The 27590-nt window shown below is 38.8% G+C and overlaps 1 protein-coding gene across 1 annotated transcript in view; it reads right to left on the bottom strand.

The window, feature by feature from the left end:
* Positions 1 to 27590, bottom strand: part of PAPLN (papilin, proteoglycan like sulfated glycoprotein) — an 85149-nt gene that overhangs the window by 53652 nt on the left and 3907 nt on the right. The window contains exons 2-3 of the mRNA XM_081315810.1: positions 18962 to 19024; positions 2337 to 2452 (exon numbers count right to left, since the gene is read on the bottom strand). Of these exons, the coding sequence (XP_081171936.1) occupies positions 2337 to 2452; positions 18962 to 19018 (173 nt within the window). The 5' untranslated portion in view covers positions 19019 to 19024. The remainder of the gene's footprint in view (positions 1 to 2336; positions 2453 to 18961; positions 19025 to 27590) is intronic.

Consider the following 27590-nt stretch of genomic DNA (forward strand, 5'->3'; position numbering starts at 1 on the left):
TCTTTACACCCTGACAGAGAAATATCTTCTGTGAACTCCATGTAGGCATCAGGAAGGGCATCCACTCAGTCACCCCGAACAATTTAAAAATAAATTTTAATTAAAAAAATTAAAATTAAAATAAATTAAAATTCTTAGGCAATGTTCACAATCATGCTCATTCTTGGAAGTTTTACTGTGGAGTAAATCAGAGAAGGGAAAAATGAAAATGTCTCGCATTATGACTAGGAAGCTATTTCAAACCTCATAGTGGCATTGACCTGGGAAGCCATCAAATCCAAATTGCTTGGAAAAATAAATGCTTTTGTGCTATCTTCCCAAATAATCAGTTTTTCTCCCCTCTCTTTCTCCCTTTCTTATTTTAACAGAAAATATAACTTACAATACAATGCAATGCAATGCAATGCAATGCAATGCAATGCAATGCAATGCAATGCAATGCAATGCAATACAATACAATACAATACAATACAATACAATACAATACAATACAATACAATACAATACAATACAATACAGGTAAAGGTAAAGGTTCCCCCGCACATGCGTGCTAGTTGTTTCTAACTCTAGGGGCCAGTGCTCATCTCCGTTTCAAAGCCGAAGAGCCAGCGCTTGTCCGAGGACGTCTCCGTGGTCATGTGGCTGGCATGACTAGTTGCCAAAGGCGCACGGAACACTGTTACCTTCCCACCGTAGTGGTCCCTATTTTTCTACTTGCATTTTTATGTGCTTTCGAACTGCTAGGTTGGCAGAAGCTGGGACGAGTAACAGGCACTCACTCTGTTACGCGGCACTTGGGATTCAACCCGCCAAACTGCCGACCTTCAGATCGACAAGCTCAGCGTCCTAACCCACTGAGCCACCGCGTCCCAATATAATATATTAAATATAATAATATAATAAATATAATATAATATAATATAATATATATGGGACGCGGTGGCTCAGTGGGTTAGGACGCTGAGCTTGTCGATCAGAAGGTCGGCAGTTTGGCGGGTCGAATCCCGAGTGCCGCGTAACAGAGTGAGCGCCTGTTACTCGTCCCAGCTTCTGCCAACCTAGCAGTTCGAAAGCACGTAAAAATGCAAGTAGAAAAATAGGGACCACCACGGTGGGAAGGTAACAGCGTTCCGTGCGCCTTTGGCGTCTAGTCATGCCGGCCACATGACCACGGAGACGTCATCGGACAAGCGCTGGCTCTTCGGCTTTGAAACGGAGATGAGCACCGGCCCCTAGAGTCGGAAACGACTAGCACGCATGTGCGGGGGAACCTTTACCTTTACCTATAATATAATATAATATAATATAATATAATATAATATAATATAATATAATATAATATAATATAATATAATATAATATAATATAATATAATATAATATAATATAATATAATATAATATAATATAATAATATAATATAATAATATAATATAATAATATAATATAATATAATATAATATAATATAATATAATATAATATAATATAATATAATATAATATAATATAATATAATATAATATAATATAATATAATATAATATAATATAATATAATATAATATAATATAATAATATAATATCTACACAAAACTTTTAATACTTCCAGGATATTGCTGATCTCAAAACTGCCAATCCCAGGGAAAATTCAGAAGGACTTTCCAATCTAAAACTGTGGAAATATAGTTTATCTCAAGTCCATTTCTGCCCCTTGTGGCCAGAATCAAAATAAAGGGTTGCACCCTATTATAAGTTGTGCTGCCATTACCTTTGTGTATTTGTGTAATGCTAATTGTTCAGAGCACTGTAATTGTAATCCTTTCCACAAAATCAACACTGATGTTAATACCTTGTTCCTTTTCAAACTACTGATGGGAGGAGAAAGACAACAGCTCACCTAAAAATGTATAATGGCTTGGAGCAGAGGCTAAATCAAGTTACAAACTGACTTATTTACCCAAAAAGGTTATTGATAATAAAAACCTCAACCAGTATGCCATGTGACAGTCCTTACTGACCTAATTAATATCGAGATATTTATTTTTAAAAAACCAAGTTGGGATATGATGCTTACATCCTCCATGTACTTCATTCCCATATGTTGTCACTTCCTAGTCATCCAGATCCCCAATATAGTGAAATATAATCCAAGCAAGCACCATTAGGAACTAAACGAGACAAAAGCATCTCCCAGCAAATGGATAGGCAATTTTGGGCCTCAGAAATCTACCTAATGTTTCATAAGACGCTTCTTAATTTTCCATACAAGAGCTGTTCTACCCTTTCTTGTAAATGATACAACTTGAGTAGAAAACTGAATTGCAAAGAAACAGTTATTACCTCCGTGAGTAGCAGTGCCTGTGCCGAAGACTGATGCCTCCACCACAGCTTCGGCTGCATTCACCCCATTCTCCCCAAATTCCCCAGAAGTCATTTTGCCTCTTTGCTTTTCGAGCCTGTAAGAACAATTCATTAGACAGCAAGAGGGTCAACATTTGGAATCTTAAAGATACTTTTCAACAACACAATATGGTTGAGAGACAATGACAACACCATTTGTCTCATCCTTTTGCCTCTCAGTGGTGTGGCAAAGAGCAAACCTCTTGTGACAATGGCATTTGTGCACACTTGAGATGATTCATCTAGGTGCGTCTATCCGATGGTCAGGAAATAATGTGGTGCAACTCACAGTCTATCATTTTTACAAGTGAAAGTCAATTTGTCCTGTAGACCAGAGGACCTCAACCTTTTGAGCACCAGGGATTGGTTCTGTGGAGAGGATTTTTTCCATGGACCAGAGGGGGCGTGGTTTCATGTACTGCTTGCATCCCGTGGCTGGGGCTTTGTTTCCACAGACCGGTTTCTGGCATGCTGTGGCCTGGTGCTGCTCCACGTACTGGGGGTTGGGGACCCCTGCTGTAGACTGTTCACATGCATACATACACATGGGACAGGGAGAAGGGGAAAGATTTATCATGTTTCAGTTCAAAAAAGACTCATCTATCTACCAATGGATAGTTGAAGAAAGGCACAGAATACAGGGAATCATCTATTCTTAATTACATTTGCAAGATGTATGGGCCTTTCTGGGAATCTGAAAAACAATTAAAACAGTGAGCTGTAGTGTCTATACCAGATTATCTTCTAAAGTTCTTTTTGACATTCTTTTTGTCAGTCTTCCAAGGTAAACAAACTTGGAAACCAAAGGTGTACAAGCTGATACTACTTTTAGTATAAGCTTATAGTAACAGAATTTTGCAAGTCTGAATGTGTTTCCCTCCATTTCCCCCTTTTTCTTCATGAGAACTAGGGAGGGACATGTCTGATACATTTTCTCAAATTACATTTTTGGTGTGGACTCCGATTTTTTTAATTAGATCCTTGTCTTGGTTGCAGCTCTTCCTACTGTTCTTTAAGGTAATTTCTGCTGCTCATTACATTTACAAATTATTTATGTGGCAACTTAAAGAGTATTGAAAATTACATTTGAAGCCCAGCCATTTTTAAATCTGGTTTATGCTGCTAGCATTCATAAGTAAATTCTGTTTTTTTCATTTTATGAAGTTCATGGTAGACATTTTCTTCCTTGACATGTCCAAGAATACTCAAGTCAAGGAGAATAATAATGGATGGAAGATTAAGCATATTTTTCTAGAAAGAGCTCTTCAAGGCATGGTTAGAATAACTGTAAGGAGGTGTGATGGCTCAGTGATTAAAAATGGTGAGCTTGTCAGCTGGAAAGTTGACAGCCCAGGTTTGAAAGCTGAGCACCGCTTGACAGGGTGAGTCCCCGTTACAGCTCCTGCTAACCTAGCAGTTCAAAAGCATGCAAATGAGAGTAGATAAATAAGTACCACTTCAGTGGGAATGTAACAGTGTTCTATGAGCCACAGCATATAGTCATGCTGGCCACATGACCACGGAATGTCTTTGGACAACACTGGCTCCCTCTGCTAAGAAACAGAGATGAGCACCACCATCTAGAGTTGGACATGACTGGACAGAGGAAACTTTACCTTTATAATAACTGTAATAATAATAATGACCCTTGTTTCCTCTTTATATTGAGAAATCCCAGAAAAAAATGGGTCCTGCCCAAACAACTTCAAGACTAACTCAGAAGAGTTCATGGGGGAGGGGAGGACAAATGTGTGACAGGCCCACAAATCAAGGACAAATGAAATTAGTTCTGAGTAGTTCTTAATGGCTGTTTTCCTATAGACAGAAATCTTGCCAGAGTAAAGTAACTATCTGCATATTAGATATACCCTGTGAATTGCTAAGGGAATCTGCCTTTTCCTTTTCCTTTACATCACAGATTCCAAGCTCCAATATTTTTTACTCTCTGGGAAAGAGCCCCTCCCTCTTACAATTCCACATTACATTCCACCACATCTGATAAAATAAGCTTTACAATGTTGTGATGTAAGTCCTACCCATTTTGTATGTGTGTTGTGATGTTGAAAGCAAGGAGCTTGCATTGCAATGTAACAACCATCAAATTCTATAGGTGCCTCTGAACCGGCCACCATATATCTCTGGCCTTTCATTGGTTTTAAGTTATCCTGCACATCTCAAACAACTGTATACGAATAAGACTTAATTTAACAATCCCAAATCTCAAACAGAGAAAAAGTGTAAAAACCAAATTCCATTCCAAACTACTGTCTAGGTGTGCATACTGAAACTGAAATGAGATTTAATTTAACAAACCGAAACCCCAAGCCTATTTTTTTTTAAAAAATAGTCCTTTAAGTATTTTGCCTAATATATTCTGAAGTGTGGGAATATATACTACTGTATCTCCTAATCGGTCTGTAGTTTCTGGATGAAAGATCCTAGTTTGTATTGAATTAACATGTTTGTGGTAAAACTGGGCTTTGGTTGTGCTTACAATATGTCAAATTGTGTCAGAATAGACTAGTACTGTCCCTACTGTAAGCAGGGAGATAGCAATAAATATCAATGGATCCATTGGATGACCACAACATCTGCTAAGTGACATGAATAGATGATTAAGAACAAGGTGATGATATGGAAAACACTGTTGGGCTTTTCAGCCACTCAAGAATGAATGAAAATGATGAGTCATTTTTGAAAATGAGTTAAAACTACATCTGTTCATTGCATACACATTGAAAGGCAACAGATATGTAAGTATGTTTGATTTTATTTTCCATGTTGAAGGTTTGGCAGAATTAAGGATTCAAGAATGATTCTTGCTACCAAATGAGGAAACACGCAATTTCTGGTGATGTTAATATTTGGTAAATTGTGGCGAAAATGGACATGAAAGAAAAGAAGTGAAAGCAGAGAAATAGTACAACGAAAAACTAGAAAGTAAGAGAAGGATTAAATTTTCAAGTGTGCCTGGGAAGGTGCCTGGCAGAATTCTGAGCGCAAAGAAGGGATAATGAGAGGTAAGAATGAATAACTTATGGAAAATCCAGTGCGGCCTTAGCAAGGATAGCTGGATGCAGAGCAGATTTTTGCTCTTCAAGAGATCATTGAGAAATGAATGAAGGTGGAAGCAGAAAAATATTGAGAGGAAGTATTGAAAGATGTTGATATAAAATAAATGTGGCCCAATTTCTATCTTTCCCTTATCAAATTTTATTTCTTGAGCTTACTATTCCTTTCAAAAATCTTGCATAATGTATCTTAACCTGGAAAGGAATATTGTGATGATGACTATATGTGCATACTCTCTTTTAATCATTTTAAGAAAAAGTTACTTCTGTTTATCTATAATGAACTCTTTCTTTTTTTTTGTTCTCACTATAAACCCATATTAGGCAAATTTTATGAAGCTGATCTTGTATGTTGTATAGGTAAGGCACCATTTACTGGACTGTTAATCATGATTTCATTCAAGGTTTTTGAAACATTGTGCCAGAAGAATGAACAGTTCTGCAGTGACCAAACAAGCCTATTTTGTTCTGGTACAAGCTGAACAGCTAGTAAAAGATGATGAAACCTGGCTTTACATGGGGCTTCCCTTGAAGACCACTCGGAGGCTCCAACTGGTACAGAATGCGGCCGCGAGAGTTGTCTTGGGAGTTTCCCGGTACTCCCATGTTACACCTTTGCTCCGCGAGCTACATTGGTTACCAGTTGTCTTCCGGGTGAGATTCAAGGTTTTGGTTATGATCTTCAAGTCCTTACATGGCATGGGTCCGGGGTACCTCGAGGACCACCTGCTGCCGGCGTCAACTCCCCTCCGCCCTGTGCGTTCCCACAGAGAGGGCCTCCTCAGGGTGCCTCCGGTCAGGGAATGTCGACTGGTGGCCCCCAGGGGGAGGGCCTTCTCTGTGGGCGCTCCGGCGCTATGGAACCAACTGCCGGTTGAGCTCTGGATGGCATCGGACTTTTGCTCCTTCCGGCGCGGTCTGAAGACCCACTTATTTGAACTAGCTGGTCTGGCCTGATGGGGAATGTTAGGGTTTTTAATGGGTTTTTTATTGTTATTGTATTTTTTAAACCGGGCGCTTGTTTAATTCCTTTTTAATTTTTGTATTGTTATTTATATATGCCCTGTTCACCGCCCTGAGTCCTTCGGGAGAAGGGCGGTATACAAATTTAATAAAAGTAAAAGTAAAAAGTAAAGTAAATCTTAATCTGGAGACCCAGGTGCAGAATCCTAAAAGCTGCCAAGAAGCTGTAGCTTTCAATACAATGTAATTCCCTTTGGTTTGACTGCTGGTATTCTAATCCTAACTTTTAGAAGTTTTAGTCCAACTCACAAGTAGGAGCCAAACTTAACTTTAAAACCAACAACAGCATTAAAAACAAAGCAAAAATCAACATATCAGTATACACATTCCCCCACCCAAAGATGGCATCATCTAGCATCCTGACCCAATGCAGGGGAAGGGGGAAAACCATGTTTTTAAAGCTTTCCTAAACTCTAACAGGGCCAAATGTGTTGTGTAATGGGTTCTTTGGCACAGGAATGAAGACGAGGCAAGTGAGTTCAGGAAAACTCATGTTTATTTGCTTGCAGAATCTGAACTGAGCATTGGGCTGTAACTAGCCGCAATATATAGTCTAGCCCGTAGGCGGCAGCCAGTAGGTTTGAAGCAACCATTGCCACCTAGGGATAGCCAATAGCAGCACTGGATACTTGTAGTCTGGGTTGCTGGAGAGCCGTTAGCTGCTCCAGCAACCCACGTGGTATTACTATTGAGCCCAATACATATCAAAATGAATTTTGGGATCTGGAGAAAGATTGTTCCAAACAGCAGATGCTACAACAACAACAACAACAAAATACTATAAAGTTCAAAGAAATCCGTCACTGCCACCAATGTGACCTTCCCTTGAAATACAAATAACATATTTCAAGAGGCATGTTGTTGAAACTTTGGCAGAGAAAGAAAAAGCTAAACTTTGTCAAGGTCCTGAATCTGTTCACCCTTCCTCATGGCTGCTACATGGAAAATAACATAAGTACCGGTATGTGCTAATGACCAACACCTTGGAGATTATTTTTAGGATGTCAAATCTGGATAAAATGATAACAAATAATATTGCTTCTACTTCATCCTTGAGTATGTTTAAACTCACAATGAAAATATCCATTCTTAAGAACATAAGAAGTTAACACCAGAACGGCTACATACAGTCTCTTTTTATCCCAAAGCCCTTTGCCAAAAGCGGCTGAGAGGATGCCTGTCAAACCCCTATAAATAGGATACAAGTGTTAATAATCTACCTTCACTATTTGTCACCAGTCTTGATATTCAGAGGTACTGATTTCTGAGAGTTAACCAAGCTTCTATTTAGCCATTTAGTATGGTTAAGGGGGTAATCCTCTAGTTTATCTCTTTTTAGAGCCATTTTAAGATGCATCTACCATTGTATTACAGGCAGTTCTGACAAGAAATTTAGACTCTTTTCTAAACATCCATTTGGGGGTGTAAATTTTAGGGTGTAAAATGTCAAGTATATTTCATTAGCTGAGGAAAAATAAAAATTAGAATTTGAAATCTTCAGGTGCGGAACAGAACTAGATTGCATTTTGACTATGATTTGGGCAGAAAAGCCTTGTCACAAAAAATATGGGAGTTTATGTAAAGAAAGTTTGATTAGATACCCAGTAAAGCACCATATACAATCTTTATATAAAGATATAAAACTCACTCATTTGCCATGACCTTAAAATGGAGTCAATAAATGTGTATAGACAATGCTCAAAGCATTTCAGCTGTAAAGAAATCCACCATTTCTTGTAGTCACTTTCTGCAACTAGTGATTCACTGACAGGAGCTGGTTTGTAAAATGCATAATAACCCCATGAGTTATCACGTGATTAAGGAAATGTACTTGCACAAAACAGGAATCTGGTGGGCAAGGGAAGGTCAATAAATGAAAGATGAAACAGAAGATGGGGCAGGAAAAGAGCAGCATGCTATATAACAATATATTAATTTTCATAGGTCAATTGTAGACTAGCTAGTGCCTAGAACAGGGGTGCCAAACTCGCAACTTCACATGACGTGTTGCGACTTATCATGACTTTTTCCCCATTGCTGGAGCTGGGGTGAGCGCGGTTTTGGCATGATGCATCCAGCCCATGGGCTGGCAGTTTGACACCCCTGGCCTAGAAAGTTGCAATAATCCAAAGTAGTCAATCAATCCCAAGGCTGCATGCAGCAAATTATCTAACAGGTTCTGCCCTGGCTCCCAGAGAGCCCCATAAAGAAGTCAAGAAGTCTAGGTTCAGGTCAGTGGTTGTCTTCAAGGATAATCCACCCAGGCTAGATCACGGGTTGGCAAACTGCAGCTCTGGAGCCGTATATGGCTCTTTCAGCCTTCTACTGCAGCTCCCAGTCCTCCTCCGCCATTTGCAGAGAGAGAGAGAGAGAGAAAGAGAGGGGCACTTGTGCTTCCCTTCTCTCTCTCTCTCTCTCTCTCTCTCTCTCTCTCTCTCTCTCTCTCTCTCTCTCTCTCTCTCTCTCTCTCTCTCTCTCTCTCTCTGTCTCCGATCATCTGCTCACCTGGCCAGCTGGCCTCATGCTGTTCTCCGACAAGCTGACAAGCTTATTGGGTGGGCTCCCTGCCCTTGCTGCATCTCCGCAGGAAGCAGCAGAAAGCAGTAGCTCTCTCTCTGTCTCTCTCTCTGTCTCTCTCTCTGTCTCTCTCTCTCACACACACACTTTTACCTACTTAGTGTGGGAAGAGGACTGGCAGACCAAGGGCTGGAATGAGCCAGCCCAATAAGAATGTGTGTCAGCTTATCGGAGAACAGCATGTGGCCAGTTGGCCAGCTGAACAGAAGATTGGAGAGAGGGAGAGAGGGGGGGAAGAGAAAAAGAGAGAGAAAGAGAGAGAGAGAGAGAGAGGGAGGGAGAGGAGAGAGAGAGAGAAAGAAAATATGAATATATGTTGTCCTTACTGGACTTTTAGTAAAGAATGTTTAATGAAATATTTTGATTTTTTTTAATTAAGAGATGAGGTATGGAGATAATTATGAGGTATCTAAAGATGGTAGATAAGCTACTAAAATTGTTTTCATCTGTTGGAATGAAAGAGAAAGGTTTTTTTCCCCTTCTTTCTCTGGCATAAAAATTTGTTTTCTTTGTAGCAGTTCATTGATTTCATAAATGCAATACACTATAGTTTTTTTTATACATAGGATAAAGATAAAAAAAGGATATATGCAGTGTTATCTTCATTTTAGACGTCAAAAGGGTTTTGTGGCTCCCAATGTTTTCTTTTCTATGAGAAAGGGCCCCCGCTTTCTAAGAACGCTATCTCCTCACCTATGCCACAAACTGCAGGGCAGACTTCGATGAAACCTACAGTACAACCACCCTCTCCCCCACCTCCTGCATTTACACTGACAGACATCCAGCAAGTTGTGATGCAGTCAACGCAAGTTCTGCAACAAGAAATAAAGAATCAAAACAACCAGATGAGGGAAGATATAGTGCTTGCACTCCAGGGCTTAGCAGCACATATAGAACGCCTGGATGCTCGTGTGGATTCAGTTATGGAGTATGTGGAGAACTTGGAAAATAAAATTACTGATGCTGAGCAGAAGGTTGATAGAGCAGAGGCCAAGATTGACAGAACAGGGGATGAGGTCACTATATTAGAGTATAAGAGCATGGAGTTTGCTTTGCATATTAGAGGCCTCAAAGAGAATCCTAAAGAAAATCTGGAATTGGAAATAGCACAAGCAGTGGCTCCTGTTTTGAAATGGGAACCTGAAGAATTACTTAAGGAAATGGATAAGATATTTAGAGTTAACTCCTGGATTGCTAGGCAAAAAAGTCTACCTAGAGATGTAGTGATCTATTTTTCCAGGAGATCAACTAGAAATTCTATTATCCAGGCCTTTTATCGGGAAAAATTCCAGATTGCAGGCCAAGATATTATGATCTTAAAGGAGATACCTTCAAAAATTCTTGGAAAGAGGAAAGACTTTGCCTTTTTGTCTGATGAGCTTAAGAAGCGACAAGTCCAGTTCAGATGGGAAATTCGTATTGGGATTGTGGTAAATTATGCAGGGACCAGATACAGACTGGATACAATCTTAAAAGCAAAAGATTTCTACACTAAGGTCCTGAAAGCAGGTTTACCACCATCTCCCCGAATTAAGAGAACAGAAGCTAGACAAGATGATAAACAATTGAGTGAAGAGGCAATGTTACTGCCCCCTGAGGAGATCCAGAAACCGGAGGCCATAGAGCAGAATTTGATATTAAAGGAAGACCCAAAAAAACAGAGGATGACAAGAGCTGCACATAAGCGTATGGAAAAGGAACAAAAACAGAAGTCTGCAACTGGTTCAGCTACGCAAGATGCGACTGTTTTAGAGCCCGTGGGAGGAGCACGTCCTAAGAGAGCAACAGCTGATCTTCAGGCCATGTTCCAAAGGCTCATGGTCACCAGAGATGGTGAAGTTCCTGACATGGAATGTTAACGGGCTAAATTCACCACAGAAAAGAAAGAAAGTATTTTTTTATTTGAAACAACATAAAAATGACGTTGTTTGTTTACAAGAGACACATATTGCATTAAGAGATCAAAAAAATTTGACTAATTCCCGATTGGGAACATATTTTGCATCTTCTGCTCCGGACAAGAAGGCTGGAGTGGTTATTTACTTAAGAAAAGACTTTTCGGCAAGGTTGATTGAATCAGATAAGCAAGGGAGATATGTTAGTATTGAATTAATATTACAAGGAAAGAAAGTTCTTCTTATTGGATTATATGCTCCAAATCAACAACAGCAAAAAAAATTTAAATTCTTACACCAAAGGCTAATTGAACTGGATTACAAATCTGTTATTATGATGGGGGATTGGAATGGGGTCTTGGTGCCATCTGAAGACAAGAAGGGGTCTTCTAAAACCCTTTGTAACTCAAAATTGCCTAAAGCCTTTTTTGATTTGAAGGAAGATCTGGAATTAAGAGATGTATGGCGGGAAAGGAATATGAGAGACAGGGATTTTACTTTTTTTTCGGATAGACACAAATCTTTTTCCAGGATTGACTTCATTTTGATTACTACTGACCTTTCCTCCTCGGTTAAGAATGTTAAGATTTTCCCTAGGACAATGTCTGACCATAGTCCTGTTTGGCTGGAGCTCTTTACTGAAGACACTAGTAGGAGATCCTGGAGGCTGAATGAGAACTTATTTACAAATGACTTGTTCTTGCAGAAATGTAGAGAACATATGAAAGAATTTTTTGTCACGAATATGCATAAAAGTACTTCGATGGAAATGGTTTGGGATGCTAGTAAGGCCTATATGAGAGGGGTTTTGATTTATATGAATAATGCTTATAGGCATAAGCAAGTGCAAAAACGTTTAGATATTGAGGAAGAGATTAAAATTAAAGAGAAAAAGTTTATTTTGAATCCATTGGATAATAATTTAAAGATCTCAATACATTTATTGAAAGAACAATTTAATATGCTATTGGCTGATCAAGTAGCAACTAATTTGCGTTATGCCAAACACAATACTTTCTGTAACGCCAACAAGCCTGGTAGATGGCTGGCTTATCAATTAAGGAAGAAACAGAAATTACGTACTATAGACAAAATAGAATATAAAGGAAAAGAAGTCTACCAACAAAATTTGATTAAGAGGAGTTTCCTAGATTTTTACTCGAAATTATATTCTAAAGAGAATATACAAGCTCTAGATATAGATAAGTATCTACAGGGAGCTCATTTCCCAAGACTTTCACAAGAACAACAACTTGAGATGAATTGCCCAATTACACCAGAAGAAATTTCTTTAGCTATTAAACAGTTGAAATTGGGCAAAACTCCAGGAACAGATGGATTAACAGCAATTTATTATAAAAAGTTGCTGCCTGAAATGATTGAACCCTTAAAGATTTTGTTTAATGAAATTCAGACTGGAGGCGCAGTTCCTCCATCATGGAGGACAGCTTTTGTATCGTTGATCCCAAAGGAGGATCAAGATCTTACCCAACCTAAAAATTATAGACCTATATCGCTCTTAAATACAGATTATAAGATCTTTGCTAAAGTATTGGCTAATAGATTAATGCAAGTTTTGAAACAAATGATTCATAGTGACCAATCGGGATTTATATCTGGGAGGTATATGAAAAATAATGTAAGACAAATTGTTAACTTGCTTGAATATTTGGATAAGAACAACCAAGTCTCCGCAGCACTGATATTTTTGGATGCAGAGAAAGCCTTTGACCAATTGAATTGGCAGTTTTTATTAAGAGTTGTTGAGGAGATGAATTTTGGAGAAGGTTTTCTACATGCTATTAAAGCTATATATCAACAACAAACTGCACAAATTATAGTTAATGGGGGACTAACAGAGACTTTTAGAATTGAAAAAGGTACAAGGCAGGGCTGCCCCCTATCACCATTATTGTTTGTTTTAACATTAGAGATTTTACTAATTAAAATTCGAGAGTCCTCTTTGATAAAGGGAATTAAAATAAAACAGAATGATTACAGACTGAGAGCTTTTGCTGATGACTTGGTTGTGACAGTATCCCAACCGCTACAGTCGGTTGTAGACTTGATGGAAATTATAACTCAGTATGGTAAGGTTTCTGGGTTTAAGGTGAACAGTAATAAAACTAAGATATTATCCAAGAATTTATCTACGAGTGAAAGGGATATGTTATCTAACTTAACAGGTTTTGAAATAGTGAAGAAGGTTAAATATCTAGGAGTGCATATTGCAGCCTCAAATGTAAAATTGTATAAGAATAATTATGAAACACTATGGTTGAAGGTACAAAGGGACTTAAATAATTGGAAAAAATTACAATTATCACTACTGGGAAGAATTGCAGTTGTTAAAATGAATGTTCTACCAAAGTTCCTCTTTCTGTTTCAGATGATACCTATACTGAAAAAGGATGCCATCCTTGATCAATGGCAGAAGGGTATTAACAAATTTATCTGGGCGGGGAAAAAACCAAGAGTTAAATTCAAGATTTTACAGGATGCCAGGGAAAGAGGGGGACTCAAGGCGCCGAATTTGAAATTGTACTATGATGCGGCTGCTTTGACCTGGGTTAGTGATTGGCTTAATTTAACTAACAAGAGAATACTTCATCTTGAGGGATGGGATTTGGTATATGGATGGCATGCATACTTGCTTTATGATAAGAAGGTAGACAGGGCTTTTAAATCCCATATTCTTAGAAGTGCTTTACTGCGTGTCTGGAAAAAGTACTATAATAAGTTAAATTATAAAATACCGATTTGGGGAATTCCTGGACACGCGATAGAGGGTGTATCTATGGGAGTGAGTATGGATATGGTTTCTTATAAGGAACTACTCAAATTGCAAGGGAATGATTGGCAACTTAAATCAGCAGAGGAGTTAAGACAAGAAAACATAAATTACTCTTGGTTTCAATATACCCAATTGAAAGCTAGGTGGAAGTCAGACCAAAAGGTTGGTATCACAATTACAGATCAAAATTTAGAAAAGCAAATTAGAGATTCAAAATGTGCACATATAAAGAGGATATATAATGCTTTAATTGAATTGGATTCGGAAACGGAATTGGTTAAAGATTGCATGGTAAAGTGGGCACAAAATATTCAGGAACCAATCTCGTTGGACACCTGGGAGATAATTTGGGTTATAAATGTTAAATTTACCCAGGCTCAAAATTTAAGAGAAAATTTTTACAAAATGTTTTATAGATGGCATCTGGATCCCAAGAAGTTGTCCAACATGTATCCTAATCTGCAGTCTAAGTGTTGGAGGTGTGGTAGCTTAGAAGCTACATGTGGTGGACTTGTAGAAACATAAAAGCCTTCTGGATTAAAATTTGGTGGAACATTCAAAAGATTTTTAAGAGGAAGATAAAGTTTTCCCCGCAATTGTTCTTACTGGGTATTGTTATAAATTGTGATGTCAAAGAGACTAATCTGATGTTGAATATGATAACGGCAGCACGGTTACTGGTGGGACAATATTGGAAGAAGGACAATCTGCCCATGGTAGAAGAATGGGTGTTTAAAGTTTCTAATCTTGCAGAAATGTCCAAGATTTCTGCTTATTTAAAGGATCACTCACAGGAGAGATATATTTCAGTTTGGAGGAGATGGATAAATTATATTGAAAACAAATATGGGACCAAAAAGTTCCATTTAGCTTATGAGTAGAATTTAGTGGGATATTGTTATTGTTAGTAGTTATGCTAAGAGAGAGTTAAAGCGCAGTACGAATTTGGTTGATTGTATATTGTGTAAATTTTTATTTAGAATATGATTGTTGTAACTATAATCCTGTATTTAGCTCTGGGAAGTGGGGGGGGGAAAGTGGGGGGGTTGGGGTGGGAGGGATTTGGGGATATAATGTAAAATATTGTAAAACTCCTTGATAAAAAAAAAAGAGAGAGAAAGGGTCCAAGTGGTTCTTTGAGTGTTTAAGGTTGCCGACCCCTGGGCTAGATCAACTTCTCAACATGATGAGAAAACAAAGGCTTAATTTCAAAATAACAAAGTAGGAAGAAGCAGCTCAGATGGACACCTAATTCACATGATATAATAAATTAGAGCAGTTGCTCAGGTATTTAACATTTGGCTTAACTGAGTTCTTTCAAGGATGCAGCAAAGCATGGTTTACTTCAGAAAGAGGTGTTATGCCATTTTTAAGTTCTCACTTTTTGTTTTTAAAGGCAGTTAAGCACAACTGAAGGCACAATTCCTAACCATTCCAAACACAGTCTCAAATGAAATCTTAAGAAGACCGAGCCAAACTGATTCAGAATTATACTAATCATTGCTTATTTTATCCATAAAGTGTTGAACAATGAGCTGGTCCAGACAAAATAGTAAGCCATGGCATAGACAGTAGTTTGTAACTCACGGTAGTTGGATTTGAGCTAAGCCCAAACCAAGCAAAGCACTATGGCATGATGGGGTGAGTGATCTTAGCTTTATCTTACTAGAAAGCAAAAGTCTGTGTCTCACAGAAGCACTTTTGTTGTTTTTCATTGATATTTACCTTGTCTTCTTCTGTTTGGAGGATAAAATAAGAATGAGTCATCTAATCCTAACCTTCTTAATTTACCTATAGTTTCATAACAAAAAGGTGTCTGCTAATTATGCCACTTTCACTGAGAGTGCATTCCCACTAGTGCTTACCTATTCCATTATCCTTTCTTGAAAACAACAATTTCTCCCCTTTTCCACACATTATCTCCATCTCACGTGTAACACATTGATAGGAGAGGCTTAAGGCCTTATCCTTTTGTCTTTCCAAAAATGACTGTACAAACATGCCCCACAGACTGTTTATAAATGAGATGTTCTCATGATTTTGCCTGCATAACTTCCAAAGTCCACAAGAGAAGTGGCTTAAAATCAGTCTCAACTACAGTATTTGAGATTTAAAATAGAGCTTTCTCTGTTCTCCCAAGACAGATTTTGCCATGGGCATGATTTAAGATGCTTCATTGAGGATGTGCTTGATGAAATACTCAGGGGTTGGATTGGCCCAGGACATATTGGCTATATTAGCCTGTTGTGGATATGCATCTATACAAATACAGCCATAAAAATACATATGGAATTGATATTCCTTAAATGGATAAGTGAATCTGTGCAATGTTCTTTTACGTGATATAACCATATACTGTGTTCTTTTGAAAGAGCACAAGACCTGATTTTTAAGTATGGATTTAGCACTCCTTTAAAAAAACAGTATATCCATATCTTAACAACAGGACTAATGTTCACTTCAGAGAGCACAAGTCCTGTGCTTTATGGAAGATTGTTTTCAACTGGGAAAAGTACAGCCAGCTGTGCATTACTGGTTCTGTCACCTATGAGGATGACAGGATTTCTGCTGCTCTGCCAAGAAGTGATTTTGTGTGGCCGCACTTTTCAACGTTTTTATTCTGTGAGGGAGAGGCCAGCGCATCATTTTGCTACTAAACTGTAGCGTACTTCTGGATGCTGCTGGCTCTGTCCCTTTCCTGCCTCCATTGCCTCTTCTTGGCAGCCTATGTTTAAGAAAGAGTATATACCAGTGATGGCGAACCTTTTAGAGACTGAGTACCCAAACCACAACCCCAAACCCACTTATTTATCACAAAGTGCCAGGGCCGCCTCAGTATTGTGGTGCCCTCAGGGGGGGCATGGGGGTGTGGCCCACTGGGTGGGCATGGCTGCAGTTGTCACAGCAGACTGGGTGGTGTGGCTGGAGTGGGCATGGCCCCCTCAATGTTGTTCATGGGGGGGATGCCTGTAGGGGCCGGGCAGGGTTGGGGGAGATCCAAGGGGTCTCTGACTGGTGGGGTGGTGGGCAGGAGGCCCAGCATAGATGGGGGGGAGGCACACAATCCTAGTTGGGCCTGGGGGGCCATGGCGCTGATGGGGATCTGGCTTTCCCTGCTCGGGGTGGCCTTTGGCTTGATGGGCGTGGGCATGCTCTACCACCTCTACTCGAGCTTGCTAGCTGGCTGCTTCACCTCCTTTGTGTTGGGTGGGGCTGCTGCTCCGGGTGGCGGCCTAATGGACCTGCGCAAGCTGCTGGCAATGATGGCGCGCATGCCCACAGAGAGGGCTCTGAGTGCCGCCTCTGGCACGCATGCCATAGGTTCGCCACCACTGGTATATACAATCCAAGGATTGGTCAGAAGCATCTTCCCCAACTGGACATCCTCTAGAAGTGTTGGACTATAACACCAAATAACTCGGAATGGACAGGACCTGTATTGTTGGAAAGGATCTGTATTGGATAATTGGTCCCACTGGTCACGTTCTAGGCCAGGCTAAGGACTTCAGCATTTAAATGAAAAATTTAAATTGACATGTCAAACTTTAGCAAGATCATGTCTATTTATTCCTGAAAAATGGAAAACAGAGGTATATTATAAAATATATGTACATTATAAAACCAAATAAAAGATAAGAGAAGTCTACTTCTTGCTTATAATTTTAAAATGTATACCAAAAATCATGCCACTGGTAAAACTAACCCAATATATCATTTGCTGACTTAGAAAATAGCCTGGAAACACAACAGGGAGACCTCCACAGACTGTTGAAGGATGATGGTAGATACAAACATCAACTAAATACATATTTTTATGAAGATGCAAGCATGTTTAAACATGGTGGTGCATAAAGCACACACATTTTTATTTCTAATATTACATTACAATTACATTACATTACATGCTTTATAATTTTCAAATCAGCCTGTTCCTAACTTGGGAAATGAAAGTACCACCTTGAATACATCAACTTAAGTAGCATAGGCAAATACTGTAGCAAATTCACTTCAGGGCATGTGTCATTGGAAGAAAACTCTGCACATTTCTATATTTCTCTTCCTTCAGTCCCATAATATAGCCACCAATCAGCATAATTTAATATACAAATTTGCAGCAGATAGTAATTTATAAAAGCAATAATTACCATCAGTTTTTAAAATGCAATCAATCAAACTCTAATCCTAAGCACAATCCAAATGGGAAATCAAACAAGGGAATTAGCTGTGAACCAAAACTGAGATCAAAAGCTTTCTTTAAAGTCACCGAGAGGCCACATTTAACTGGCAGACTTTATGGCAGAGGTCCCCAACCCCGGTCCATGGACCAGTACTGGGCCGCAGCATGCTTGCAACCAGTCCACACAAACAAGGAAGGAAAGCTCCATCCGTGAGATGCAGGCAGCACACAAAACCATGCACCCTCCGATCTGCGAAAAAACCTCTCTCCATGGAACCAGTCCCTGGTGCCCAAAAGGTTGGAAACCTCTGCTTTATGGTATTTATCCCCCTTCCCCAGCCTGAAACTCTGTTCCCTGCACAAAACTATTACGTTGTCAAAACTTCTAATTCTTAAAGCAAAAGATGCTTTACTGCTACACCTTAACAAGACCTATTTAGAGGACGACTTGTTTCCCACACTGGCCAAAAATATCTACCTTTGGAAAAGATGCAAGGAAGAGATGACTTTTCATATTCAGATGTGTGCTGTTTCTTGTCTTGATAGGCAGCATGGGATAAGTTGGGCCTCTAAACCTAGCCCGTAGAGTTTGCAGTGAAATTCCTTTCCCAGAATTTCATTCTTTCATAATTCTTTGATTCTTCCCCCATAGTGAGAGCTGCTTTCTCCAGATAGCCAAAGACACAATTACCATTGCTTCTCTTGGCATGTGGGATTCTGTTTTGCTTGATTCTGCTTTGGCTGGTATATGCTTTCTCCAATAGTGAAAGATGCCAGGCGGCCTGAGAGGGTCTCCTAAGAGCCCTGCCTTAGAAGAAACTCCACATGAAGTGCAGGATAATTGAAACCAACCATGTTCAGCAAATTAGGAGGCAAGAATTCCCAGTTTTTCCCTACTTAAACTGCCTTCATCAAAACAGCATTAGCATACAACATGTACCTTTGTTTTAGTATTCCACATCCCTTACAAACGTCTGGCCTTTATTTTCATTTGATTCCAGTTCTGAAAGTTGGATCTCAATACTTACCGCCAATGAAGATGGAGACACCACTGCCAGTGTAACCAGTAGGATTAAGAATACCATTGTGTCCTGCAGATGATAAGAAGAAAGTAATCTCAAAAGGAGAAACCATGTTTAAAAAACAAAGGGAACTTCCCTCTCCATCTCTCTGTCATGGGTCAGTTTGCACTCTCTCTCTCTCTCATCTGCTTTCCTCTCTTCAAGTTGTGGTTTAGTTAGAGTGATTTTCACCAATGGTCTTCTTTAGTAATAAAAATCTTCATGTATTACTAGATCTATTTTACTTCAGAGGGAATGAATGTCTGCTAACATTCATTGATAGTTGATGGTCAATACTCTGCATCCTAATAATTCCATATTATGAGTAATTCATTATTCATAATCAGCCATATTATAAATAATTATGCATTTTCCATATCATGGGACATTCTGTAAATTATTCAGTATTCTTTGACACTCTGCTTATGTTCAAGAGCATATCCTCTAAGACAGGGGTAGGCAACCTCGGCTCTTTTATGACTCATGGACTTCAACTAGCTGGCTCAGGAATTCTGGGAGTTGAAGTCCATGAGTCATAAAAGAGCTGAGGTTGCCTACCCCTGCTCTAAGAAGTGCTGCTTCTCAATTCAACAAGAGTAGCAAGGATTATTTACAAACAATCCAAATTGTGTTACTTTTAAAAAAAAATAGAAAAAATACATAAATGAATAAAGACAAAGCTCATAAAAAGGATAATGGAGTAAAATAGAAGTGAATAAGCATTAGTTTTATAAATGTCACAGAGGTTATAATTTTCCAGGAGGTCATTACTTGACCAAGAATCATTATTAAGCTCCATAGAAAACATAAATATCAGGAACCATGGCCAGTACAGTATAAATCACAGAACGAAATTATGAACTACAATAAATTCTGGCAAATTCAATTACAATATCTCTTTTCATATGTGAATTGGAGTAGAAAAATGGCTCCTGGTTTGAAGTTAAACATTCCTTTATCCCTCCTTCAACCCTAATCATTCTTTCTGCCCAAAGTAATTTTTCATTTGAAGGCTGTTCTTTTCACACTACAGGTAATTCTTGACTTACAACACAATTGAGCTCAGAATATTAGTTATAGATCATTGTAATTCACCACGTGTCCAGATTCAATTTTATGACCATTTTTATGACAGGCATTAAATGAATCATCATGATCATTAAGTGAAATACATGGGTATTAAGCAAATCATATGGTTATAAATCCAAATCTAGCTTATCCAATGGGTGTTGTTTTTTGCCAGAAAACAATCATATGACCATGGAATACTGCAACCAGTCATAAATGCAAGCCAGTTGCCAAGCGCCTGAAATGTGACCACATGACTGCATGGTGCAGCAGTCGTAACATTGAGGGTGGGTCATAACCAACTTTTTGTCAGTCCAGCGTAATTTCACGTGGTGGTTAACTGGCCAGTGTGAGTAAAGGACTACCTGTAGTGATTGCAGTATGTGTCAATACATCAGTAATGAAGACAAACTATATATTGCTAGCTGACTGTGCAAGATACTGTAAATCATTAGCATGGAAACGGCCTCTGTCGTTTCCTTCTACACATAATGTATATGACACTTAACTTGCCCTTCAGGAGAGGGTGTTTAATAACATTTATTTTGCACTGTTCTCTGGTTCCACCATTGTTGGATCTTCAATAACTATCTTCTGTTCCTTTGAAAGAAATGTTGTACAGTCACAGGTTGAGAATCAAAGGAAATTTTCACTGAGTAATCCAGATCTGATTCCCATGTTTCTGTCAGTCAGCAGACAGCCTTTAATTAATTAGCTTCCCTTTGTTGCATTAAATGGGGCACATGTGCTTTCATTAAAGGGGCTGCAGGAAACAAGTTTTCCAGCTCCGGTTTCTCTGCCTTAGAAGTACCTTCATTTTATTGGGCAAAAGAGCCAGCTGCAGCCATCTTCACATGGCAGCATCAATGGCTTTGGAGGGGACAGGTGCAACCACAGGAAATGGTACCAGCTTACTTATTTTCCTTTCCCCCCACTCCCCAAAGAAAGAAATATTTTGGGGAATATTAAAAAGGCTGAATATTATATTTCCCAAAAGGAATAATGGAGAAAATCTTCAAAGTCAGAAACTTCTCCCTCTCCCCCAGCCAGAAACTCAGCAGGTCAGGTTTGTAGAAATGCAGATTTGACAATCCCATTCAGAAAGACTGAGGCCCCATTCATAAGCAAATACTACCTGCAGAAACTCATTCAAGACAGGATCTTTTGAAATCCCTTGGAGAAAGATTTGATAGCTAACAACAGCAGAGTGATAGGATTAGAACCAGCAATCCCTCACCCCAAAATCCAACACAGGACATAGCCATCAGCCACAGCCCCAGAGAAGCAGGACATGACCTTTAGGACCTAATAGGATTAACCCACCACCATCAGAATACCAAAAGGGCACACTGAACCTCAGGTCAAAGTTCATGCCACAGGAACAGGAACAAATACGAAAGCCCAAGAGGGCATAAAAATCCACCAGTCCCAGTTCCATGTGGTCAGCTGCCCCAGAGCCACATGCTGTTGTGGTTCTGCTCTTCAATAAACAAGAACCTTCTTTCTAAAGCAGTCTCCATTTTGTTTATTCCTGGCTTGGACTTGGCCCTGATGAAGATTTTTCTTTCAACAGAATAGTATTAAAAAGTATACTCCATATGATTTTCAATATTTTCTTTGAATTTTACAGAAATAGGAAACAGTAAAATATATAATCATCATCATCATCATCAAAGCTAACTAAATTTCAGTAGACACCCTATGCCTCTAGATTACAAATAAGATTATTGGCTAGATGTTTAAATTTTGTTCATTTCTCATGTGTTTTTAATTAAAAGTGAATTTATTAAATTTATTCAAAGGCATAAAATAAATAATTTCTACTTCAGTTTTATTCCTTCTGATTAAAACAAAATTTTAAAAAAGCACTTTGGACAGTGAGATGGGCAGCATATAAGCAAACATATTCATGGCCCTAGGCACTTTATCTATAATACTTAACTGATAAATCAGTCCTGAGTGAGAGAGTGCTGATAATAAGTGCTGGCAACCAAACAATGATAGGCTGACAATTCTTTGTACTTTAGTATTGGGTAAAAAGGAGTGGTGTTGATTGGCTCTAGAATCCACACACGCTTTTCCTTGTAGGAAAAATATTGAGGTAACCCTGAAAGGAATTTTTTAATTCATTCATCAGTGTCCATATGAGGATGTTTGTATGAATAGAGCCAAGCCCATTAAAAGTATCTTAAGACAGATGCTTACATTCCAAAAGGACAAATAAAGGTTGTTAAGGAAGTTCTGACAAAAAGCCTGCTTCTTTTTGTTTTTCTCTCCTCATGGTGGGAAAAGGAGAAGGAGAATGTGTCTGCTCTCTCTCTCTCTCTCTCTCTCTCTCTCTCTCTCTCTCTCTCTCTCTCTCTCTCTCTCTCTCTCTCTCTCTCTCTCTCTCTCTCTCTCTCTCTCTCTCTCTCTCTCTCTCTCTCTCTCTCTCTCTCTCTCTCTCTCTTACCTGAAGCCCCTAGTGAGGAGTGGGTGAGGAGTGGGATAAAAAACACAAAAAGTTATTTCCTTTTCCCAGGAGTCCTTGTGTATACATCCCTATTTATAACAGGGGTGCAAAAACTTGGGTTTTCAAAATTATAGTGGATATGCATAATTCATTGCCGTTATTTTGAACTTTTGTAAGGGAATGCGAGAATATATCAGAAGCGTTCTAGGGGTGTGGGGTATAGAAAAGGTTGGGAACCAGTGATCTATAAGATATGAACTTTCTCTAGAATAACACGGAATGAGCTTTTTTATTGAAATCAGAAAGGCTTTGGCATGGGATAATGGGTCATCTGGACAATTCCAGAACCCAGAATATCTTTTCAAGACTATGGCTATTTATTTGGGATGTAATATAAAAAGCATATTCAAACATTAGATGCCTCAGGGAACCAATAAAGTTTGGTTGCAATAGTCTTGCTGCTAAAGATAAAAATCAGGAATTTGCCATATTCAGGTACTGTTACTACTACATCTGGAGGGGTGTGCGGCATGTAGTTCAACAAAATTATCACTCTATACTATATGTCAAAATCTATAATTTGTTTTTGGCTAATATTTGAAAATCTCAAGTATTTGAAAATTAACAAGAGATCAAAAATGGAGTAGTTTTCGGTTTCAATGGTTGGCTAAAACAATTATAGTAAAGGTAAAGGTTCCCCCGCACATGCGTGCTAGTCGTTTCTGACTCTAGGGGCCGGTGCTCATCTCCGTTTCATAGCCGAAGAGCCAGCGCTTGTCCGAGGATGTCTCCGTGGTCATGTGGCCGGCATGACTAGCACGGAACGCTGTTACCTTCCCACCGTAGTGGTCCCTATTTGTCTACTTGCATTTTTACGTGCTTTCGAACTGCTAGGTTGGCAGAAGCTGGGACGAGTAACAGGCGCTCATTCTGCTACGCGGCACTCGGGATTCGACCCGCCAAACTGCCGACCTTCCGATCGACAAGTTCAGCGTCCTAACCCACTGAGCCACCGCGTCCCTTCGAAAACAATTATACTGTACTGGAAAGGTATGTCTATGAACAATTATCAAGCTAGATAGTAAATTGAAGGGAGAACTGCAGACTAGATTCCCTAGTCTAGAATCTGTCTTTGGGATCTTGCCAGTCTCTCTCCGAGTCCGGATTGTACAGCTGTTGCGATATGTCCCTGCTTATTTGGTATTGACCCACTGCTTGCATCTGGGGAAGATTTATGCAGAAAAGGGAAAAATATTCTGATTTCTACTTGTGTACTGATGATGAACACTAGATCATAACTTGCATAAGATTTTATAATCTGCAAATGACTGCATGGTGCTTTAGGTCTGAATTAGTGCAGAAACATTTGGCTGACATTTATTTTTACATGTTTAAAAATGCTTTAAACCATCTCTACCTTCTGCCAAATTTTTGAACTGAAAGATTCACAGGAAATATTCACTTTTCATTTCTTCACATGAAGCTTTTACCCCAGCTAATAATAATTAATTCCACCTCCTTTCTAAACTTTGTCCTTTAACATCTGTTTTAGCATGAGGGACTAATGTAAAATCTACCCCAAAGAAGAACGTAGCAAGCATTCAACCATTTTGAAATATCAAAACTTACAAAGAAAGGATTAGCAAGATATCTCAGTTCTGTCTTCACTAAGGGAATGATAATCCTAAAGAAAATTAGGATTGATTCAGTTCTACATATTAGAATCTCCTATATCCAGTTTTTTTTTGTCATAGAACTCACTGGAATGGAGTTCCAGCACCTTTTTTTGACAGATTTTCCAAGTTTTAAAAGTAACTTTTGAAAATTTGATGTTTGGTCCACATGGATTTGAATCGCCCTGTCAAGCGTAGCAGGTCAGCAGCAAAATCATTAAAATGGTGCATGTGGGCTGCTTGTGTGTCGAGTCTGATGCATGCATACTTTGTCCGGCTGCTCAGCTTGTGGCACTGCTCAGCTTGTGATTGGTCGTGTGGTCGCGCATTGAGTGCTTACTGTGGGCAACGACCATTATGTTTTGTTACACAACTGATGTGTGTGGATGTGTGTACAGTGATTGATTGACTACGTGAGAAAGGTAAATAAAAGATTGACAAGATGTGAGTTCTGGCACCTTTTTTCTTACAAAAAAAGCACTGCCTATATCAATTTTAAACCTTAATTCAATATTAAAATAGAATCATCATGCAATAACTAATAACTATCATCAGTATAATATAAATTATGTATAATAAGTCTTGATAAAAGTGTCATAGTTTCTGTCTAATCCCATATGTTGGTAATCCATGTGGAATTCAACTCCCAGAATTCCCCAGCCAGGATGATGGCTGGGGAATTCTGGGAGCTGAAGTTCACTAATCTTAAAGTTGGCAAGGTTGAAAAACACTGGTTTAATCTGAAAATTGATCTTTATTTAATAATGCATACAAATTTAAAATCTAATTATTTCATTGTTGTTGTTAGCTGCGAAGTCATGTCTGACCCATCGTGACCCCATGGACAATGTTCCTCCAGGGCCTTCCTGTCCTCTTCTGGAGTCCATTTAAGCTCACGCCTACTGCTTCAGTGACTCCATCCAGCCACCTCATTCTCTGTCGTCCCCTTCTTCTATTGCCCTCAATCTTTCCCAGCAAAGAAACCTACAAATTTAGACACTGCTCCTTAGATGCTAATGCGTACAATCTGAGGAGTCTCTATTTCCTTATTTCTTGGATCTGGAATCTGGTGCAAATGCAGAACTATGTGAGAGACGGGTTGCCTTACTGCTATAAGAAATAAAGCCTGTGTGTTCTGTGAAGAATCATCATACAACATTCCAAACAGGATTAAACTATTTTAAGAAAACATGCAGAAATAAACAATCAGTGGTATGGCAACATTTTTCCATGCAGGATAACTCAAATTTGAATGGGAGGAAAATGATCCTGCACAGGATTGACAAGTATGTATTATGATGGTGTTGTTTATAAAGTTAAATGAAAACTTTAATTTTTTATATTAAAATATGTGCACAGCGCATAACACAGAATTAGTTTTTCAGCATTTGTGGTCTTCCTTATCATTTGATTCTCTGAAGTTTCTCTCTCTCAACAGTCCTGATTCTATAATATAGCATGGCATAATCCCATTTCTGACTTTTAGAGTCAGAAATTTTTAAAGTATTTATTCTTAAGTTTCTTTTCCCCTTCAAAACTAAAGCATTGCTTATCCTTTACAATTAACTCATTAAATAAGGAACTACAAACAGGGTAGAATTAAGCAATTAAAATCTACATAACTTTCTCAGCCTGATGCCCTAGAGAGGTACATTGGAATACTATTTCCATTATCCATTGCCAGCTGGGAATAATGAAATTTATGATCTAATTTATCTGGAGGGCATTCTAATGATGAAATACTACGATATATTCCACCAAAGGCCAGAGATGATAGGATAGACTTAATCAAGTAAATACTTGAGAAATATTCTTGGTAGCATTATAAAATCGTGATAGAAAACAGTCAGCTATTGGAATATGTTAAACATGTGTACCTATGTAACCAGATATGTATATTAGATATGTTTATCCCCATACAAGTTGGCTTTTAGAATAATAGATGGTTTCCATGTGAACTAATAAGCCAATGGCATTTTGGTGAAAAAGTAACTAGGAGATATGAGAAAAGACCTAAAGTAGGACTGGACAAGCCTTGTCGGAAGTTATAACAATATATGGGAACTGTAATCATTGGTAGCCATTACATAGAATGAGGTATTATGAATGGTGGATATTCTGGCTCAGTTCTTCTGGAATGCAAACCTGGCCTGGCCAGCTAGACTGAGTTGTAAAAGTATGAATGGGTGGGTGAATGTGAGTGTGAATGGATTTTTAGTTCAAAAAGTCAACTATAATAAAAGAAACATACTTTTTTTTCCTACATGTGTAAGAAAAAGAACAAGAGACACTGAAGGTGCCTTATGGCCCACAGTCTCCAACTGGTGCAGTTGGCAGAAGACAAGTCTAGGGTTTGTTAAATTAAGAAGTGAGAATGGCAATTTCTTCTGAAAGCCCCCAGAAATTATATAATGTTCCTTTCAGATCTGGCACTGAGTAAAACAGCACCATGTTTATCATTTATCTGTTCCTAGTAAGGTAACGCTATCTGTTTCTAAATTAGAACTTGACCAGATGAATCCCTGCCCTATCTGAATTAAAATAACAGGTCAGAAGAGAATGTTTATCCTTTGCTCCATTTACTGTGTTTCACTGATACCAGTATATTGGTATATTGGTATGAAGAGCCGTGTTGGTGCAATGGTTAGAATGCAGTACTGCAGGCTAATTCTGCTGATAACCAGCATTTTGGCAATCCAAGTCTCACCAGCTCAAGGTTGACTCAGCCTTCCATCCTTCCAAGGTTGGTACAATGAGGACCCAGATTGTTAGGGACAATATGCTGACTCTGTAAACTGCTTAGAGAGGGCTGTAAAGCACTATGAAGTGGTATATAAGTCTAAGTGCCATTGCTATTGCTCTTGAATGCATTGCCACCTATCCACACTAAAGAAACATACCCCTACACTCATAAAAATGCCAGATTAGCAATAAGTTTAACTATACGTTCAGTACATTATAAGATGGGGTATAATTTATTATTTTGTGCAAAGGAAGTTGCCTTGTGCTGAGCCAGACAGCTAGTCCATTTATGAAGGCAAGCAGCAGCCCCCAACCCTGCAGGTAAGATACTTGGGGTTGAACCAGGAACTTTACAATTTCCATGAAAAATGCACTCTTTTCCTGCTGTTATGCCTATAAAGAAGAAATCTTGCTTCTAGTGATACAGATCTCCATACAAAAGGATGGTAAGCTGGTGTATATCAAGTGAGCTGAGAAGCCATCTATGTAGCACCTACCACAAGTAGGCATCAATGTCACAATATGTGTGTGTTTGTATACATTTTCACATTTGTACATGTTGTAGTGTACTGATTGCACTGAGCTGGGGACTGCGTACATTCAAGCAAGCAAATGTCTAGGTAACCATGACTTTCAACACAGCATACAGACATCATGGAAG

The sequence above is a fragment of the Vipera berus genome (genome assembly GCF_964194415.1).
Source record: "Vipera berus genome assembly, chromosome: 1".
NCBI lineage: Eukaryota > Metazoa > Chordata > Lepidosauria > Squamata > Viperidae > Vipera > Vipera berus.